Genomic DNA, 20624 nt, shown 5'->3' with positions numbered 1-20624 from the left:
AAAAAAAAAAAAAAGAAAAGTGAAGGAGAGAAAGATAAGACAATGGTGAAAATTATTTACAATTGAATAAGAGTATGAAATTATAATTGTGACCACAATTAATAATCTTTTTAATGAATATTTGTGGGCATTTTTAGACTTCATTATTCGTGGGGCAAACAGGTTCTCTCTCACTAGGGTGTCAAGTGTCACCTTGTTTTGTTCTTGACAATTCTTTCTTATTCTTAAGTGTTTCCTTAGAGGCTTTTAATATGATATTTTGATGTTGGAAAAAAAAATCATAAATAGTATGATAATAATATAGAATTTTTTTCTTTCTTTGATAAGTGAAGATAATATATGATCATATGATATGATTTGCATTAGCAAAGGATTCCAACAATTTCCAGTTTCTAGATTTTTTTTTCGAGGCAATTCCAACATTTCCAAATTAAATTCAATTTAGGAGATTAGATTGGGCTAAGCCCGACAGATGATAGAGTTGGGCTTGAGTTGAGTACAAGTTGGGCCTGGTTGAAGTAACGGCCTGTTTGGTTACATGAATCTAGAGATTTCAAATATCTAGAAATTTCAAGTTTATAGATTTCAAATCTATGGAGTCATAACTCATAGATTTCAAATCTATGGAGTCATAACTCATAGATTTCATCTTAAAAAAATATTTGGTCGATGTGATTTTTGTAAATGCACAAATGTGTAGTGTTTTTATAGTGACAATGAAATCTCTGAATTTTACCCCATACCCAATGATGCGTCCAAAATCTGCTCAGCCCTTAGATCTCCTCGTGATGACCTGCAAAACGAAAGCGTCAGATGTGGCCCGACCGCTGGGGTCGGGAGTCCACCTCCGAAGGCTAAGTCAGTTGATGGACTTAATCACAAACGGCTCTACTAGGCACGAGCTAATGAATGAAGAGCGGGGAAAGGTGATCTAGATAGCGGGCGCGATGTTTAAGTATATCGGTATATCCGAACCGAGTCTCGGTGGTATTTTCGATCCCCTCACCTTGTATGGTAGTGAGGTTTATATAGAGTATACCTTTGAATCTCCTTCGTTGGATCCACTTGAGCCTTCTTCGGGTAGTCGTTGGATCTTAACAGTTAGATCCGTTGAGCAATAGACTTCTACTTGTTTGGACTAGTAGAGGACTCCTGAGATAACCTTTAGGTTATGTGATGATTATCCCTTCGATAATGATTATCCGCAGCCGTCAATTCGAGTCTGCCATCATTAGGGTAATTACCCTAATCCATAAGTAGGATTAGGACGCGCTTGTAGCTGAATAGGTTTTCTTCTTCAGTAAGCCATCTTCTGGATCCGGTTCGCTCGGGAGCGAGTCGGTTCCCTTCGTCTTGACCGGGGTCGAGGGTCGAACCAGGTATGAACCCGGTTTGATCATAATTTCTCCGTATCACCCATAAATCTACAGATTCACGTTTTTAGTGTAAAAAGATGAATATCTAGATTTCATGAATCTAGAGATTTTCACAACCAAACAGGTATAAATCTTAGATTCAGGAATCCAAAGATTTCATGTAACCAAACATGCCCTAAATCTATGGAGTAATAATTTATAAAAATTAACTATTTGGTTAACCTGAGTTTTGTGGAAATTTCATTATGAAAAATTGTTTGGTCGAGTCAATGCAGGGTTGGTAGAGTGGTAAGATCCATACTTTTCAATGTAGAGGTTATGGGTTCGACCCTTGCGGATGACAAGCATCCCCCTAAAGATGTAATCAAGGTGCGCGCGCAGGCCCGGACGAACCTCAAATACCCAAAAAAAAAAAAAAAAAAAAACTGTTTGGTCGACATGACTTTTGTGAATGCGCAAATGTTTAATGCTTTTATAGTTCACACCCATACCCATAAATCTAAATCTACACATTCATGTTTTTTTTGAAAAAAATGAATCTCTAAATTTCATGAATCCATAAATTTTCAGAACCAAATAGGTATAAATCTCATATTTATGAGTCCACATATTTCAAATATCTCAATTCATGTAACCAAACAGCCCCAAGAAAACGCAGGTTGGGCTAGGTTTTAAAAAGCTAAAGCGAACGCGACCATGTCTCGCTGTCTGGTGGAGACCGATATGAATCATATCCGATACTTTGTTTCTTCGAAGTTCGAACCACGAAGGCGTAACACGATTCTTCCTCCGTTTTGGATTCATGCCGGCACTCCGCTGTGCATTACCTGAACCACCATATACAAAGTCGTATTGATATATATATTCCTGCACAACTCTTCTGATTTGCCATTATTTTCTCACTCATCCTCTTCTGATTCTTGTGTTGCTGCTTTCTGATTAGCATTTACAAAGTCGTATTGATCGGATGATCTGAGATTTTCGCCTGAACCCTTCCTTCCCGCTCCTATGATTTTTGAATGCGGAAACTGTTTCCAGTTCCCTGATTGTCTAATGCGTAAGCCTTTCCCGAAGAATTCATTTATACCTCTCGATAATCACTGACCTTTTCTCTCCCCTGATTTGTAGTTTATTTGGTTGAAGTCATGGAGTTTTAAGCCGGTTTCTAGGCGTCACAGTGGTAAACGATGCTTTGACAGTTGATTTTGCTCGAGAATCATTCCGTCCAAGATTAGGTTAAGTCTCTTATTCTTCCGATTTGAAACTTATTATGCAAGTTCTGCTATGGCCTTCCATTGTTTGTCGTTAGTCTAATCTTCTACAATGCAACGAATCCTTAGGTTAAATAAGGATCGTTTTGGGGAAAATGATGGATTTTGCAATCCTACTCATTACTTTCTTATTATCTGATAGTGTGACGAGAAGTACATATCAGACTAAATTTCTCATTGTGGGATTTGTACACTGGTGGCATACTAACTCTTGTTGTACTATGGATATAGCCTGTTTGTATTTATAGTAAACTTCTCATTGTTGACACTGATGGACATTAACAGAATTTGTGCTTGACCATATGCAAATGAGACATGATAGTTTTGTAGACTAACACCATCCCTGATCCCACCATCTTGTGTTTGAACATACACTGAGACTTCATATGTTCATCTCTTGATTCCTTTGGGTCTTACTGAAGCTTTCATTGTAAACCTCCATGCTTCCTTGACTCTGCTTGCAAGAGATGCTTGCAGAAATTATGATAAATATCTTTGGAAGTTATCTTATTTTTTGGTTGATTTGTCCTTACAAAGCTGATGAACATATTAGAAATTCTTTGAACCATCATCTGGTCCTTTTTAATCTCCAGAATGAGAGGCATGGACCCATGCATTTTTTAACTATGTTTTACTAGAAAAAAAACCATTGTAATAACAATTCTAGTTCTTTTTTCCCCTTCCTTTCCTCAACGTGATGGCTATCCTTTAGATTCAATAAACTGTCTTTCTATATATTTACCCAGAGAATGAGGCTCATCAGATTGCTTTTAATTTGGTCATGTAATAACATCTATAAACCTTTTCTTTAGTCCAAATCACTGTAAAATTAAAGTGTCTGCTGTTGGACGATAGTGGAAAAGAATCAAGCTTTTATTGTCACCAACAAGCTAGGCTGAGGACTAAGGAGTCCGTTCAATATCTTATAGTACTTATTGGCATGGGAATAATAAACTTCATCTGACCACTAAAAGCAGTTAGCCCATGATAAGATACTAGTCTTAGGGAGCATACACCTTAGGGATTGAAGAGTTGTAGGGGATCAACCCCAACCAAACCAAACCTGTGGGGGACAAAATCAGCTACATGGGAAGGTGGTAAGTCCTATTTGGGAGCAGCCACTCTCATGCTGGCTGATGTGGAAAGGGAGTTAGGATTCATTTGCAGTTCTACTAGGGAATAGGAGTGATGAGGAAAGAATAAATAAACTTTAACCAGTTCGGTTTAGGCCCAGTTTGACCATATCAACCAAACCAGGACGGTTTGAGCTTAGCCAGACCAGATCGGACCAAGTTAGACCGACCAATCCCAGGTCGGATGAATTAAATCAAAGGCTGATTAACAAGGTAAATATGGATAAGATTCTAGCCAAAGAGATAATGTTCAGTCAGGACTCAATCACTCGTGTTTGAGTAGGACTCAATGACTAATTAAAGTTTGAGTCCCATCCGAACTCGTACATAGAAAATCTATAAAAAGGTAAGGAGGCACAAGAGAAAGGTACGCTGAAGAGAGCCATCACTATTTGTATTATTATTGTTATTGTTCATTACTTTCTTGCCTTCCTTAGTCGGATTTCTAACTAGATCGTCGGAGGTGAAAACTCGACCTCCACGATCGAGCTCATCTTTGCAGGTTCAACCGGCTGAAGGGACGAACAGGATTGTGCAGCAACAATTGGCGCCGTCTGTGGGAACTTGATCAAAAAGCTATTATGAAGACGAGATTAGGTTTAGTAATCGAAGATGTGTCTGACGGAGAAAAGGAGGTCGACCAGGGTACGATTCCACCAGGAATGGAAAAAATCCCCGAACTCCGATCCAAGGAAGATCCTCCAATTCTTCCAGACCCACAAGCAATCAATACGCGACAATGCATCAAATTGTCGAAGTTCAAAAAGAACAATGTGAGATGAGAAAAGAAATCTCATCCCTAGGCGAGTTGATCAGGATGACAATGCAACACGTAATTGCTCCAGAAGCAGACTCTCAGAAAAAGCAAAAAAGTCCCGAGGGGAGTAGGCGTGACCGACCACCCTTGACCGACCAGATACCTCAACAATCTCAAAAAGAGCTGGCAAAATCTCGAACCTCGAAAGAAGTTATTCCAGAAAAGAATCCTCCAGTCGACGAAGACGGAGATCGAGGAAGCAGCACAGATCCAGTAAAAGCTTCGAAGGACAAAAAGGACCCTAAAGGTTCAAAGAAGCGGGATGAAGAGATGAATAAGCGCATCACCGACCTTGACGAGATGGTCAAAAAACTGAAGAATCCTGGCAAAGACGAGCTATACGCCGTTTTACAAGAGGATCCTTTCATCAAAAGCGTCTCGGAGGCAGAGATGCCGGTAGGTTTTAAATGCCCTACCTTCAAGGCATACGACGGATCGAAGTGTCCTAAGCATCACATCACACATTATAAGTCCGTCATGTCTACTTCAAGACACAATGAAGCGGCTGTGTGCCGTAGTTTTCCAGCATCATTAACTGGAGCAGCGTTGGATTGGTACCAAGCTTTGCCCCGTGGCACAATAAAAAGTTTCGACTATCTAGGTCGGACTTTCTTGTTGCTTTTTCAAAGCGGAGTAGAAACTAAAAAGAGGGAAGATACCTTGTTCGCTGTAAAACAAGGGCGAACAGAGTCCATTAGAGATTTTCTCGCAAGATTCAATAATCTGACTATGCAGATTGAAAATCTGGACGAAAAAATAGCCTTCCACGCCTTGTACCAAGGACTCAGCCATGAAGGCCTACTTGAGAGACTTTTGCTCGACATGCCAAAAACATATGATGATCTTAGAGAGCGATGCCACAAACAAGCAGAGATATCAGAAACAATCGAATCTCGAAAGAAGGAGCATCCAACCACTAAGGCAAGAACATACAAAGAAAAATACTAACCCGTCAGAAGATCGACCATAGACCCAACCAGGGATGGTCGACCTGAATAGGAAAGGTTACCGGCCATGAGGAGATCAGAAATCCTGATGCAAATTAAAGATCGAGGAATTCTCTAGCGGCCTGAAAAGCTACATTCTCGTGCAGGAAATCGGGATAAAAGCAAATATTGCGACTTCCACAAAGATCACGGACACTGGACGGATGACTGTCGACAACTAAAAGAGGAAATTGACAGAATCATCGATCAAGGGCAGCTTACGAAATACCTTCGACCTACCCAACCTGATCAAAAGCAAATAGAAGGAGGTAGGAAAAGGCATATATCTCCAAGCAGAGAAGGACGCCAGAACAAGTTCCGACCACAAGAAGGAGGAGATGATCACAAACGACCACCAGTGCTTACTGTGTTCAGTGGTCCAACTGAGGAGTCAAGTAGACAAGCCAAAAGAAAAGCACGATATGTGGGGAATGCTGAGCTAGAAAAACCAGATGAGAAGATCACTTCAGAACCAATCACTTTCTCATCCAGAGATAAGCAAGGGGTAAACACTCCCCGAGACGATGCCCTTGTCATCAAAATCATTCTGGCAGGTACAAAGGTCCATAGAGTCCTGGTGGATACGGGGTCATTAGCAGACATCTTGTCCTTAGTAGCTTTCAAAAAATTACAGCTAGACGAGAAAATGCTGGTACCCTGTGGAACACACTTATACGGCTTCACCGGAACCTCAACCCGAGCAGAGGGCACCATCAGGTTAGATCTCAGTATCAGAAAATACCCCGAGACAGGGGTTGTTCAAGCGAATTTTATGGTCGTTCGAGATTTATCTGCTTATAATATGATCCTAGGACGACCAACCCTTTGTACTCTAGAGGCGGTAGTTTCATCCTTACACATGAAGATGAAATTCCCTACAAAAAAGGGAATAGGGGAATGTTCGGCGGATCAAAAAGGAAGCGGTCAGAGCTACGCCAATTACATGAGAAAAAGATTAAAAACAAGCTCTACCATGGCAGTTGAAGTCAGAGATGATCGCGATGAAGAAAGCATGCAAAGGGCTGAACTAGTAGAAAACTTGGAAAAGATTAGACTAAATTCAAAAGAAGATCAGGGAACTGTGATCGGAGCAGAACAAGAAGAAAATTTCAAAAATAGTCTAACTAAACTTCTACAGGAAAATGCTGATATCTTTGCATGGTCGGCAGAAGATATGCCCGGAATAGACAGAGAAGTAGCCGAGCATAGGTTAAACATAGACCCACAAGCAATTCCAGTGATACAAAAGAGAAGAAATTTTTCTTTGGAAAAGCATGAGGCCATCCGAACAAGAATCTCGAAGCTAATGCAATCCGGATTCATAAAACTCATCGACCACCCAACTTGGTTGGCCAATGTGGTAATGGTAAAAAAGGCAACCGAAAAATGGAGAATGTGCACAGGCTATACCGACCCAATAAGGCCTGTCCAAAGGATTGTTATCTTTTACCAAGGATAGACTTGCTTATCGACGCAACGGCTGGTCATGAGATGCTCAATTTCATGGATGCCTATTCCGGATACAATCAAATCTTAATGAATCATAATGACCAGAAACACACAGCATTCATGACAGACAGGGACAATTATTACTACAAAGTAATGCCCTTTGGTCTAAAAAATGTTGGGGCAACCTACCAGCGAGCGGTCAACAAAATTTTCGAGCAGCAAATAGGCCGGAATATGGAGGTATATGTCGATGACATGCTGATAAAAAGCACATCTCAATCCAACCACCTTAAAGACCTAGCAGAAGTATTTGAGGTACTCCGAGCATACAAAATGAAGCTCAACCCAGAAAAATGCGCTTTTGGAGTATCTACAGGAAAATTTCTGGGGTTCATGGTATCCCAAAGAGGAATAGAAGCCAATCCGGAGAAGATAAAAGCCATACAAGAGATGAAACCACCAAAAAGCGTCAAGGAGATACAAAGTCTCACTGGTCGGGTAGCAGCCTTAAACAGGTTCATAGCCTGGTCAGGAGAGAGATGTTCTCCTTGCTTTCAAGCTCTAAAAAATATTTCCAAAAAGGAGGGAGTACCAGAATGGAGCGAGGAGTATCAACAAGCTTTCGAGCATCTGAAAGAAAAGCTAACTACTCCACCGCTGCTCGTACGACCGACCACAGGAAAGGAACTGATCATCTACCTGGCCACTTCACCCCTAGCTGTTAGTGCAGTGCTAGTACAAGATGAAGGCAAACAGCAAAATCCCGTTTATTACGTGAGCCATGTACTCCTTGACGCCGAAACAAGATGTCCAGAGGTGGACAAGCAGGCTCTGGCCCTGGTGATAGCAGCCAAAAAACTGAGGCCATACTTTCAATCACATCCTATTGCAGTATTAACAAATTTTCCCTTAAAGAAAATACTGCACCGACCAGACTTGGCCAGAAGACTGGTTTCATGGGCGGTGGAGCTAAGCGAGCATCAGATAGAGTTCCGACCAAGACCAGCTATTAAAGCACATGTCCTAGCCGATTTCACGATTTCATCGTTGAAACTTCCGAACCAAAACATGAGCAAGAAGAAGAGGTCACTTCCGAAAGTATCAAAAGATGGATACTCTCGGTGGATGGTTCTAGCAACGCACAGGGGAGTGGAGCGGGCTTGCTCCTAATAAGCTCAAGAGGATTCCAAATACGGTATGCACTACGCTTCCAATTTTGGGCATCGAACAATGAAGCAGAATACGAAGCACTGTTAGCAGGTCTTCGTATAGCAAAAGCCCTTGATATTCAGAACATTGAAGTCAGAAGCGACTCACAACTAATTGTGAATCAGGTGAACAGGCTATATGAAGCAAAAGAAAAGAGGATGACTAAATATCTGACCATGGTCAACCAATACAGACAATTCTTCAAAGACATCCAAATCCAATAAGTCCCTAGAGCAAAAAATGAGCAGGCAGATGCCTTATCTAGGTTGGTTACGGATGAAATGGAGGCAGACCTAGTCGTATACATGGAAGAGCTACAGTTCTTGAGCATCAGTTTTACCGACCAGATGCACATACAAACCGAGCAAGGTTGGATGACTCCAATAATCAATTATCTGGAAAGTGATTTACTACCAGAAGATCCAAAAGAGGCTAGAACTGTAAAGCAAAGAGCGGTCAGATACACCGTCAGAAATGACAAGTTATACAAGAAGTCTCTAACCCGACCACTGTTACGATGCGTCGGGGCTCCAGAGGCAGCCGTCATCCTAAAGGAAATTCATGAAGGGAACTGCGGAGGTCATATAGGGGCCAGAGCCTTAGCAGACAAGGTGATAAGGCAAGGATACTATTGGCCCACACTATAAGAAGATTCGAAAGCTTACGTCCGCAAGTGTGATAAGTGTCAGGCACATGCCAACATACCTCATGCCCCGGCAATGCCTCTGACATCAACCCTATCTCCAATTCCATTCGCTAAATGGGGGATAGACCTGGTAGGGAAACTACCAAAGGCCACAAGAAGTAGAGAATACCTGGTAGTATCGATCGATTACTTTACTAAATGGGTGGAGGCTGAAGCACTAGCATCCATCAATACCGACCAGATGAAAAAATTCGTCACACATAATATCATGTATCGGTATGGTATTCCAAAAATCATCGTCACCAACCACAGTAAACAGTTCGAAAATGCTAAGTTCAAACGGTTCTGTAAAGAGCAAGGCATAGAGAACTGTTGGTCTTCTGTAGCATATCCACAGAGTAATGGCCAAGTGGAAGTTACTAATATATCAATGCTGGAAGGATTAAAGAAAAGATTGGACCAGTCTAAAGGCAGATGGATAGAAGAGTTACCTAAAGTTCTGTGGTTATACCGAACTATTGCTAGGACGACCACTGGCGAATCTCCATTCCGACTAGCTTATGGAGTCGAAGCTCGGATTCCTGTGGAGGTTAAGGTCGGGTCTATCAGAGAAGAAGAATTCAATGAAGAAGCAAACATTGAAGGAATGAGGGCAAACATAGACTTCATCGAAGAAGTCCGAGATAAAGCACAATATCGCCTGGAAGAATACCAGAGACGCATTGCAACACACTACAATGCCAAGGTCAAATTACGACAATATCTCCCGGGAGATCTAGTCCTGCGCAAATCATCTGCTTCAGATCCTACAAATCAAGGAAAGCTGGCTCCAAACTGGGAAGGACCGTACATTATAGTGCAACAAGTTGCCCCAGGAGCATATAAGCTGCGAGATCCAGAGACAGGGCAACTAATACCCCGGACTTGGAATTCGAACAACTTGAGGAAATACTATCAATAGTATAAAATCCTCAACAAATTTTAGAATTTTCTTTCAGTTTTCGTCTTTAAATTGTTTAGATACACATAATAGTTTGTGATTCAGACAATATGATTTTTATTTTTTCCTCCACTGAAAAAAGTTTTTGAAGTTTCTACATATCATCACAGCTTAAGCTAGAATACTTAGCTAAGATGATCGCGGGAGTACGGACAAAAGCTAAAATTCATAAACCGACCTACTAAGGTCGGGAAGAAAAGCCCTAAGTCACTTAGGCACAAAAAAGCCCTAAGCAACTTAGGCACAAAAAGACCTAAGTCACTTAGGCCACCGACCTGATAAGGTCGGGAAGAAAAGCCCTAAGTCATTTAGGCACAAAAAAGCCCTAAGCAACTTAGGCACAAAAAGACATAAGTCACTTCGGCCACCGACCTACTAAGGTCGGGAAGAAAAGCCCTAAGTCATTTAGGCACAAAAAAGCCCTAAGCAACTTAGGCACAAAAAGACCTAAGTCACTTAGGCCACCGACTTACTAAGGTCGGGAAGAAAAGCCCTAAGTCACTTAGGCACAAAAAAACCCTAAGCAACTTAGGCACAAAAAGACCTAAGTCACTTAGGCAACCGACCTACTAAGGTCGGGAAGAAAAGCCCTAAGTCACTTAGGCACAAAAAGCCCTAAGCAACTTAGGCACAAAAAGACCTAAGTCACTTAGGCACAAAAAGCCCTAAGTAACTTAGGCCACCGACCTGCTAAGGTCGGGAAGGAGAGCCCTAAGATTACAAAAAGGCAAAAGCAGTGATCAAACTGAGAAATTTTAAATAAACTGTTTCATTCCGAACAGACAGAGATTACAAATTTTGTTGAAAGACAGAAAAATAAAGTAAAGGCCAAAAAGGCCATACATACAAAAAAGACATTGAGAGAACAAAGCTTTAAAGTTTCTCTTTTGTCTTCTGAGGTGCTTTGCCTTTCGAGGAAGAGGTGTCTGAACTGCCAGTCTCAGGCAAGGGATCCCAATTATCCAAAAAATCAACCACTTCAACTTCTTGAGGTTTGGGAAACCTTGGTCGGTCAGCACACCAGGCAAGTCGGGGAATCTTAAGATCATCATAGATTCCAGGATCAATCAGGTTCTGGAATCTCTCTAAATCCAAATCCTTGAAAGCTGCAATAAGACCCTGGTAGGTATGACGCCGAGCATATATATATCCCGGTGCAGCCACCTTGGTCATAAATTTCCTACAACCAGCTGTTTTAACCCACCTCTTTATCACCTCAGCATAGAGCTTGTGTGGGATATCCTCGAAAACACAAGGAGCTTTCTCCTCAACGACCTTCATCAACTTAGCAACTTGGTGGTCAGAGCTTTCTAACTTAGCTCGGAGACTGGATATCTCAGCTTCCTTACCGACCAAGGAGCCTTGTGTTTCCTCCAAGGATGTTTGAATAGCGGTTTTCTCAAGCTCCACAGCTTCATTCCTACCCTTCAATGCAGCCACTTCGCTGAGAAGCTCGGCCTCCTGAGCAATCAAGGAACTGTTGTTGGACTTCAGAGCAGCCAGTTCCTCTTCCAAGCTTTTGTTGCGCTGATTGGCATCCCGAAGAGCAAAAAAGTCCTGCCGAGCAGAGTCAATGCTTTGACCCAGGGATTGGACCAAAGCACAAGCCATTCTACCCACGAAAAGACAGAGTTTACAAACAAAAGTATAGAAAAATAACTTTCAATACAAGAAGGAAATATCTATACCTCACAGTAATACTGTGCGCTTGCAGACGACCAAAACTTTGAAGATATTCAAAGTCGGAAGGAAGAATGACTCCACCCAGCCATTCATTGGCAACGCTGGACATGGAGGGAGACTCACCCCTGAATATCGAAGAGTTCCCATCCAGTGACCAGTCTGGTCGGAGAATATTGGTGGAGCCCAAAGAGCCTGAAGCCCTGAACTCAGCAGGAAGCTCTTGACCAGAAACATCCTCACCTAAGGATGGATGGGGATCACTATCCGACCTCTTCTTACTGGCCACCTTCTTTGTTGGTCGAGGAGGAATGTCAGAGGGGTTATCTTTCCGAACACGGGAAGATTTATCTTTGCCAGAAGACTTCTTATCTTTAGATGGAGAAGCCCGATCAGCCTTTCCTTTGTCTGGCTTGGTCGGATGCTTTGCTTCCACCTCTAACATAGACTCTGCAACATCGGCCAGATCATCCTCACCGAGCAACACTGCATCATCTCCTGAGTAAGTTTACTTGGCAAAATAAGGATGATTTAAAGCAAAAACCAAAAGCACACATCTTACCGGTCAAGAAACCCCAATGATGAAGAATATTGGGATATTCCGGACAAAATCCATTTACAGCAAGCAAGTTTCGATCTTCAGTAGGAATCATCCGAATACGATCCCTTGCTTCCTGCTCGGACGATGAAAGGGGAGGAGTATTTGAACCTTCCCTAGGACTTTTTGGCCAAGAGGTTGGAAAATCAGAAGGAGAAGGAGGGCGAACAAAGAAATATCTAGACCTCCAACCTTTTGTATTTGAGGGAAGAGTTCCTGTTCCAACAAAGTTTCCCTCCCATCCGACTGCAAAGCAGTTCGTTTGGAAAGATAGAACCAACGACTCTGCTCTTGTTTCTTATAAAAAATTGGAGGAACAAATTCAAGGTCGGAGTCACACCGACCTCTTTTTGTTTACAAAAGCCCCAAAAACAGATTAAGTTACGCCAACTATTTGGCGCATCCCTGGGCACATCCCAAACTGGTTAAGAGTATCAACAAAGACCGGGTGCACGGGGAGCCTAAATCCACTAACAAAGGCATCTTCATACACAACGAACTCACCGGAAAGAGGTCGGTGAGCCCGCTCATAAGAAGCAGGGACTCTAAGCACAAAATTATCTGGTATAGCAAACCGAGCTTGGATAAGTTCCAAGTCACTCTCAGTTAGCTCTGAAGGATAAAAGCTGGGGCCTGAACTGCTCGGATCAAATCTATATGTTTGGAGCTCCTAGGGCGACTTCTTTCAAAATCAAGTTCTGAAGGGGAAAGTTTGGACAGCCATCTTAGCTTGTTTTTACTAAACCGACCACGAATACTCAAAGTCCTAAACTCCTCATCACTAAGCAGGTTGGGACGAACACCAGGAGATAAGGAAGGGTTAACAAAGGTATCACTCTCAATGTCACTGTACCCAGAAGAAGAAGCCTCATTACCCCCAGAACGAACAGCCCCACTAGGTGGATGTTCGGAAGGAATCTTAGAAGGTCTGGAAGCTTTCATTTTAATACCCATCACCAAGTAAAAGCTACGGTTACAGTGTCATAAATGGAAGAAATGACAAGCAGAGTTCAAAGAAAAGGAAAAAGAACATATGCTCAGAATAAAGCACGAAACAAAAAACTAAGACTATCAAAAGATTCAGGAGAGGAGGACGAACTTACTGGTGGAAAGAATCAACAAACGAAGCTTCTATGGAGGGGGGAGGAGCAAAAGATGCAAGCAACACTGTTCACCTTCTTCACGAACTAGAACTCAGACAAAAAACGATGAAAAGAAATGGAAGACGAAGGGCTTTATATTCTCCCAAAAAAAAAATCCTAATCTAAAGGATCAAAAAGGAAGTCTATAGAACCTCCCAAAGAGATCTTAATTCGACGACCCTAAAGAAACCCCTTCATCTGATGATCCACAGAGATCTGAGACCTTAGGGCTTCAAAAGGGTTCCAATCAGAAGGCTGGAAATTAAGTGATAAAAACGGTTGGAGTTTGAGCATTTTGTAAATAAAATAAAATGTCATCATGAGAGGCCATAAAGACGTAGCCACGTGCCAGCAGCATGACATCCTCAGAGAACGTGCGCCGCCTTTGTCAGCTACGTTGGTGCAGCTGCTTGTCAAATGACGTCAGCTCTAAAACTAGCCTTTTATCAACCTACTAAATACAAGTTATGTTGGTCGGGTTGCCTAAGCTTCATCACCCATATTCAAGCGTAAAAGTCTCCACAATCCGAACAGCCTGAAGACCGGATTCCAAAGACTGGGGGGCTTATGATGAGGAAAGAATAAATAAACCTGAACCAGTTCGGTTTAGGCCCAGTTCGACCAGATCAACCAAACCAGGACAGTTTGAGCTTCGCCCAACCAGATCGGACCAAGTTAGACCGACCAATCCCAGGTCGGATGAATTAATACAAAGGCTGAATAACAAGGTAATATGGATAAGATTCTAGCCAAAGAGATAATGTTCAGTCAGGACTCAATCACTCATGTTTGAGTAGGACTCAATGACTAATTAAAGTTTTGAGTCCCATCCGAACTCGTACATAGAAAATCTATAAAAAGGTAAGGAGGCACAAGAGAAAGGTACGCTGAAGAGAGCCATCACTATTCGTATTATTATTGTTATTGTTCATTACTTTCTTGCCTTCCTTAGTCGGATTTCTAACTAGATCGTTGGAGGTGAAAACTCGACCTCCACGATCGAGCTCATCTTTGCAGGTTCAACCGGCTGAAGGGACGAACAGGATTGTGCAGCAACAAGGAGAAAGGGAAAAGGGAAGGAGAATTTCGTAAAGGGAAGGGACGAACTGTGTTTTTAGGTGAGGGGAAGATCCTTGGTAGGTGTTAGGGGTAGATCAAGTCTTGTAGGGTGTCTAATGTTAATCGAGTCCAGCACACTCCGTGTTAATTTCCATTAATGCAATACAAAATGAATTCCATTGTTAATATCCTTGGTTATTCCTTGTTATTCTTGCTGAGTTGCTTCAACCATGGTTGAGCTATTGGTTCGGTTAAGAATTGATCGACAATTGTAAGGGAGAAGTGCAAGATTGGCAATGAGAAAGTCAGGTTCCTATGATCGTGGTATTAGAGCACCTTGATCCTAGGGAATGTTAGAAGCTGAATGAAGCCCTGGGTTGATGAACTTGAGTTGGCGAGGAAAGAGTTGCAAGGTCAGATGTCTACTCTTGGCTTGAACCTGGGTTCAAAGAAGCAGCAAAGCAATCAGGCATTTAAAACTGAGTTATGAGAATACCTGATGCATGGTAAAACTGTAGAACTCGATGTAGCAAGAGGTGACCTTGGGGGGGTAACAGAGAGGTCTGAACCACTGGTAGAGGATAGTGTGTAGTGAGGATTCTTGGGGGAGCAAAGCCACGAGATTAAACTTCAGGGGAGATGAGTCTATTTTTTGTGCCATTTAGATATGTCATCTTAGGTGAGGACCCAATCTGGTGGATTGCACAAGCTGAGAGGTTCTTTGCCCACATGAACTCACTAGCGAAGAGAGGATGAAAACGGTGTCAGTATGCTTTGAAGAGGTGGCTCTAGGGTGGTTACAATTTTGTGAGTTTAGTAACTGATTGTTTATTGGAATGAGTTGGAGATGAGGAGAAGATTCTGTTTGCTGTAACAAGAAACCCTACAAGAAGCCTTGATTGCATTCTGGCAAGGAGGGACTGTCATAGACTACTGTGAAAGCTTCAATGCCCTATCAATCTCTGCCGGAGCTCAAAATGAAGCTTGGCTGAGAGAAGGTTTCATGGCAGGACTTGCTGAACACATTAGGGCTGAGATACAGATATTTGCTCCCATGACCTTGACTTGGATCTTGGATCTGGCCCTATCCATCGAGGCAAAGAATTGTGTCCTTCATGGCACCCGAAAACCTTAAGTACCCAGCCCATAGCAAAAAGATCCAATGGAACCCAAAGCTACTTAAATTTTGGGATAATCAGCCCAAATGGCCCCGAAGCTAATACAAATTATGGTCCAACTTCGAGAACTGGGACCAACCCAATTGCTGCAGGCAGGCGGACCAAACTATTATGAACCAACCCACTGCACACTCTACAATCTCAGCTCTGTTGTTGTCTCGGGCAGCGACAACACCCAGCGGAAATGCCAGCAACAGTCGCTCTCATTGGCTCACGCCGGAAGAAATTAAAGCCAAGATGGATAAAGTCTTATGATTCCACTGCTACGCACCTTATTCCAAGATCCATTAGTGTTCGTACAAGCAACTCAAGGTCCTGCTACTACATGCGGAAGAGGGAGGGGACCCTGGCAAGAGATGGGAGGTGCATGGCACTAGCCACGCTGGGCGAAAGATCAGTTTCATCTTGAGGGAAAGGTGAAATTGAAGGGGTGATGTATTCATAAGACACAATCTTAGGCAAGGTTTAAAGTATTGCGTATCGGTAATGTATCGATCGGGTGCTTTAAGAGACTTTTTACTTCGTATTGTAGATATGTATTGATGGATGTAGAATTGAATAGAGGAGATAGTCGAATTTGAACAAAATATATGAGGAAATAGTCGAATTTGAACAAAAAACAGTAGGTATAGCTAATATATAATCATTTTGTCATGCACCCATTACTTAAATATGTTTAACCAAGAAGACATGACACTCTTAAGATTGGGTTTTTTCATTATACTTAAGAAAAACTTTGTTCTAAACAATCACATCCCTTCGAGATTTTATATTCAAAATTATGATTCTTTACTTTGAAGGGTGGCTTAGTTGGTAAAAAACCAACAACGCTGAGTAGGAGTTCAGAGTTTGAAGCCCCTTGGGGCTAGGGCCATAGCCCTGCCTATTATGTAATACCCCCATCCCCAATATATAAAGTTGCCTGCTACAAAAAAAAAAATTATGATTCTTAGGCTGCAACGATGAATCCCAGTGAAACAGATCTTTGTTACAGAGGTTAAAATGTACCTTAATGCCCAGCTATTGTTACTTAATATTTAACATCATCAATGAATGTTAGAGCAGCTCGACGAACACGAACGGTTATTTCAGCTCCAAAACCTTGTCGTTTACAATACGGGTAGCATGATTGCACGAAAAAGAACAAGCAGATGGGAGTGGGGCAAAGAAGAAGAAAAATAGTGGAGAAGAGGCGGCAGCGACTACTATTTAGAGGATTTGGAGAAGTCACAGGAGCAGCAGCTGACGAGGAGGAAGGCTGGCTACTACTCTGCAACTTGTATGAGAGAGATTGAGTTCCTTCTCTGGAAAGAAACCGTTGTTCTTGCCTTTTTGAAGCTGGTTCATTATGTATCAGCACGTATCGGTGTGTATCGACTTGTATCGGTTCGATATAGGGCTGCAACTGGGCCGGGCTGGGCCGGGCTTTGGCAATCCCAAGCCCAGCCCTATATGTTTTAATCTGAGCCCATTCCCGCCCTGACCCTAGTTCAGGGCCAATGATTATTGTCCCTGGCCCTAAGCCCTACAGGGCCAAGCCAAGCCCATTCCGGCCCTAATTGGCCCTAATTGGGCCTGGTCAGGATGGGTTGGCCCTGATTGGCCCTATCCATAGCCCTGATTGGCCCTGATTATCCCTGATTGGCCCTGTCCCTAGTCCTGATTGGCCCTGATTGGCCCTGTCCCTGTCCCTAGCCTTGATTGGCCCTGACCCTGATTGGCCCAGTCCCTAGCCCTGATTGGCCCTGTCTTTGGCCCTAATTGACCCTGACCCTGATTAGCCTTGTCTCTGGCCCTGATTGACCCTATCTTGGCCCTAGCCTTAATTGGTCCTATCCTTGAACCTAAAATATCAAATTTAAATTCATAAAAAAACAATAATAATAATAATAAAAATAAAAATATCATAAATAAATTAAAAATAACATAGAAATATAAAATGATTCAAGCTCAGACAAAATGATAAAATAGTCAATAAGTTGATAGTGTTGTTTTAAACATAAATAAATTCATACTCCATAATTCTATATTGATCTCTCAAAGTCTCTCATTGCTTTGATGATGGAAATTGAAAACCTCTCTCATTACTTTGGTGATGGAAATTGAAAACCCCTCTCATTGATATCCTTATTCAAAAAAAAAAAAAAAAAAAAAATCATATTCAAAACTTTGTTAATGATAATTTAGTATTGATATTTTTTTCGTAGTTAAAGAAAATTATATTTTAGTTACAAACATAGCTATCTGTCCTTAATAAGTTTTTTTTTTCCTGAAATATCACATTGGAGGCAAAAGAAAGATGTCAATATTCATGATGAGAAGTTGGGGTGTAGATTTGTTAGATATTAATTCTCTATATACTAGCTTTTATTATTTATATATATTATCTCGCCTTAATAAAAAAATTAAAAAAAAAATCAATGATTTTTTGGAACTAAAAATGACTTAGTTCGAAAAATAAAAATTATCTGGAAAATAATATAAAAGTGAACTCATAGTCTAATATGATCAAAATGACTGAAGGTCTAAGTCGAGATTTATAATTATATCAATGTTGATGTGAAGATTAGGGTAAAAATCTAATACATGATCAGCGTCAAATAAAATTAAGACTAGAGCCAAAATTATGGTTAGGATCGGGCCAAAATTAGGTGGATGCTTAATACATTGGTAATGAAGATATAATTTATTTTTATTAATTTTTTATAAAACATGATCATGTTTTTAAAATTTGACACATGTCAAATATTCACCCATGTGGATTATAATTAATTCCTCTCCATATGGGTGGAGGGTCCAGACTTAAATCAATGCCAAAATCATGGGCCTAGATCAAGGCTAATATTAGGACCAATATCAGGGCTAGGATCAGGGTCAAGATCAGGGTCAGAATCAAGGCCAAAACCAGGGCTAGAATTAGGGCCAAGATCAGGGTCAGAATCAGGGCCAAAATCAGGGTCAGAATCAGGGTCAGAATCAGGGCCAAAATCAGGGTCAGAATCAGGGTTCGAATCAGGGCCAAAATCAGGGTCAGAATCAGGGTCAGAATCAGGGCCAAAATCAGGGCCAAAATCAGGGCCAAGATTAGGCCCAAAATCAGGGACGGACTGGGATGGGCTGGGCGGGCCAGAGAGTAATCCCAGGCCCGCCCTTGGCCCTAGTTCAGGGCCAAAATATTTTGGCCCTAACCCGCCTTAGGGCCAAAATCTTTAGCCCAAGCCCTAATCGGGCTCAGGGCGGGCTTAGGGCGGGTTAGGGCCGCCAGGGCCAAACTTGCACCCCTAGTTCGATATGCATCGATACTAGTGATAAATAAATAAATATTTTAATTAGTAAAAATGTATGTATCGTCGTATAGTATTGTTTTGCCGATACATTTGAGAGACAAATGAAACATTATCTAAAGTAAAATCCAGAGACGTATCGTTCTGTATTGTATTGTATCGAAAGCTTGTGATACCAATACGTATCGGCATATACAAAATGATACCAACAGATACTTTAAACCTTGGTCTTAGCTCTTAGGAGCATACACTGTAGCGATAGAAGAGTTGTAGGGGATGAAAACCAAACAAAACAAACATGTGGAGGAACAAAATCAGCTACAGGGATAGGTGGCAGGGTCCTGTGGGAGCAACCACTCTCATGCTGGCTTATGTGGAAAGCGAGTAGGATTCGTTTGTTACATTAGTAAGTGGGTGATGTAACCCTAGATTACAAGGCCAGTAGTAGGATCTTTTCTAAGAATGCATCAGGCAATCTAGGGCTCAGTACCTTGCTGTTTGGGGCAAAATTTCAAAGGAATCAGCGATTTTAGGCTTGTAACATTACTGCTAAGGCCTGGAATTATTGGACAGCAGCTGTTCTCTTCAAGTATCCTCTCAATTGATCAATTAGGGTTTGAAACTTCACTGTCTATGTCTGAAACTCCATGGACAGCAACTGGATTGAGTTTAAAACACTCAAGGATGCCTGCGGCTAGGCTTGTTTGGGTTCTCCACTATTAGATCTAGGTATAGCTAGGTCTAGCGTTGATTTGGATAGGGTTTAGGGTTCGGCTAGGTTAGAAAGAGATCTGAAATTGAAGGAAAATATTCTGTTTTACACAAACTGTAATTTCAGAGAATTCCCAAGTTAGGGTTTGTTAGTTTAGGTCTCTTAATGAGTATGGGCTCATGGTTAGGGTTGGGGTTTGGAAGGGAGGTAGAGAAGATGTAGGGGAAGGTAATCTTGAAAGGGTTTTTGGCTTTGGGTAAGGGGTTGAGGAGATATAAGGTCTGTAATGGAATTAGGGTTTAGGATCTTAATGAAGAAGATGGTGCAGGAAAATTTTGCCACTTCAAGGAATGGACTGTAGGTGGGTTCAGAAGTAGGAAAAGGTAGGGGAGGGAGGTGCGAGCCTAGGGCATAGGGTGATAGAGGGAAGGGGTTGGGGTTTTCTAGGGTTTTACTTGGAGGGGGGGGGGGGGCGCCGGGGGGGGGGGGGGGGGGGGGGGGGGGGGCGGGGGGGGGGGGGGGGGGGGGGGGGGGGGGGGGGGGGTTTTTTTTTGGGGGGGGGGGGGCTGGTTGAGTCACTACTGGTCTGGATGAAACTTCAAAGCTGCCACTGACGATTAGAAGATGATGATGAAGAACTGCAGAATTTAATAAAAAACTCTTAAACCCTCAAACCCAGGTTGTGAGCTAGCTTCCCACTACTCCAAGTCTTTGATTTCTTATTGATTCTCAACTGATTTGACTACAATGAGGTGGGGGGGGGGTTTACATAGCCTTACACTTTGAGGGAAATAGACTAAGACTCTACCAAGGAAACTTAATTGGACTCAAACTAGGGAATCCACTTTGGAAACAACATAATAAAACAAATTAGAATGGAGTCTTCTAGAGGTCTTCAAATTAAAAATAACTTGCAAAAATAATTAACCAAATTCTAGAAGGCATTTTTCTTGAAAATTGGATTCCATTAGGACTCCTGCACAGACAAGGACTCTAACCACTAATCATACTGAAAAACTAAAAGTAAATATAGGATCCTAAGATTATTCTGGAATCTGCTTAATCCTTTGGGTGTTCAAGGGGG

At 41.9% G+C, this 20624-nt stretch overlaps 1 protein-coding gene across 1 annotated transcript; it reads left to right on the top strand.

The window, feature by feature from the left end:
- The first annotated feature begins 4519 nt into the window (after positions 1-4519).
- LOC148998893 (uncharacterized) lies at positions 4520-8202 on the top strand. Its single transcript, XM_089141634.1, has 3 exons — positions 4520-5518; positions 5663-6820; positions 7615-8202. Exons 1-3 carry the CDS (start codon positions 4520-4522, stop codon positions 8200-8202), a joined length of 2745 nt encoding a protein of 914 aa, XP_088997760.1.
- The last annotated feature ends 12422 nt before the right edge of the window (positions 8203-20624 follow it).

Source organism: Hakea prostrata, unplaced genomic scaffold (genome assembly GCF_041222555.1).
Source record: "Hakea prostrata isolate BN-2017 unplaced genomic scaffold, UWA_Hpros_2 contig_100, whole genome shotgun sequence".
Taxonomy (NCBI): domain Eukaryota; kingdom Viridiplantae; phylum Streptophyta; class Magnoliopsida; order Proteales; family Proteaceae; genus Hakea; species Hakea prostrata.
Note: the sequence above shows the minus strand (reverse complement) of the source record. Positions and strands in the feature narration are given on the sequence as shown.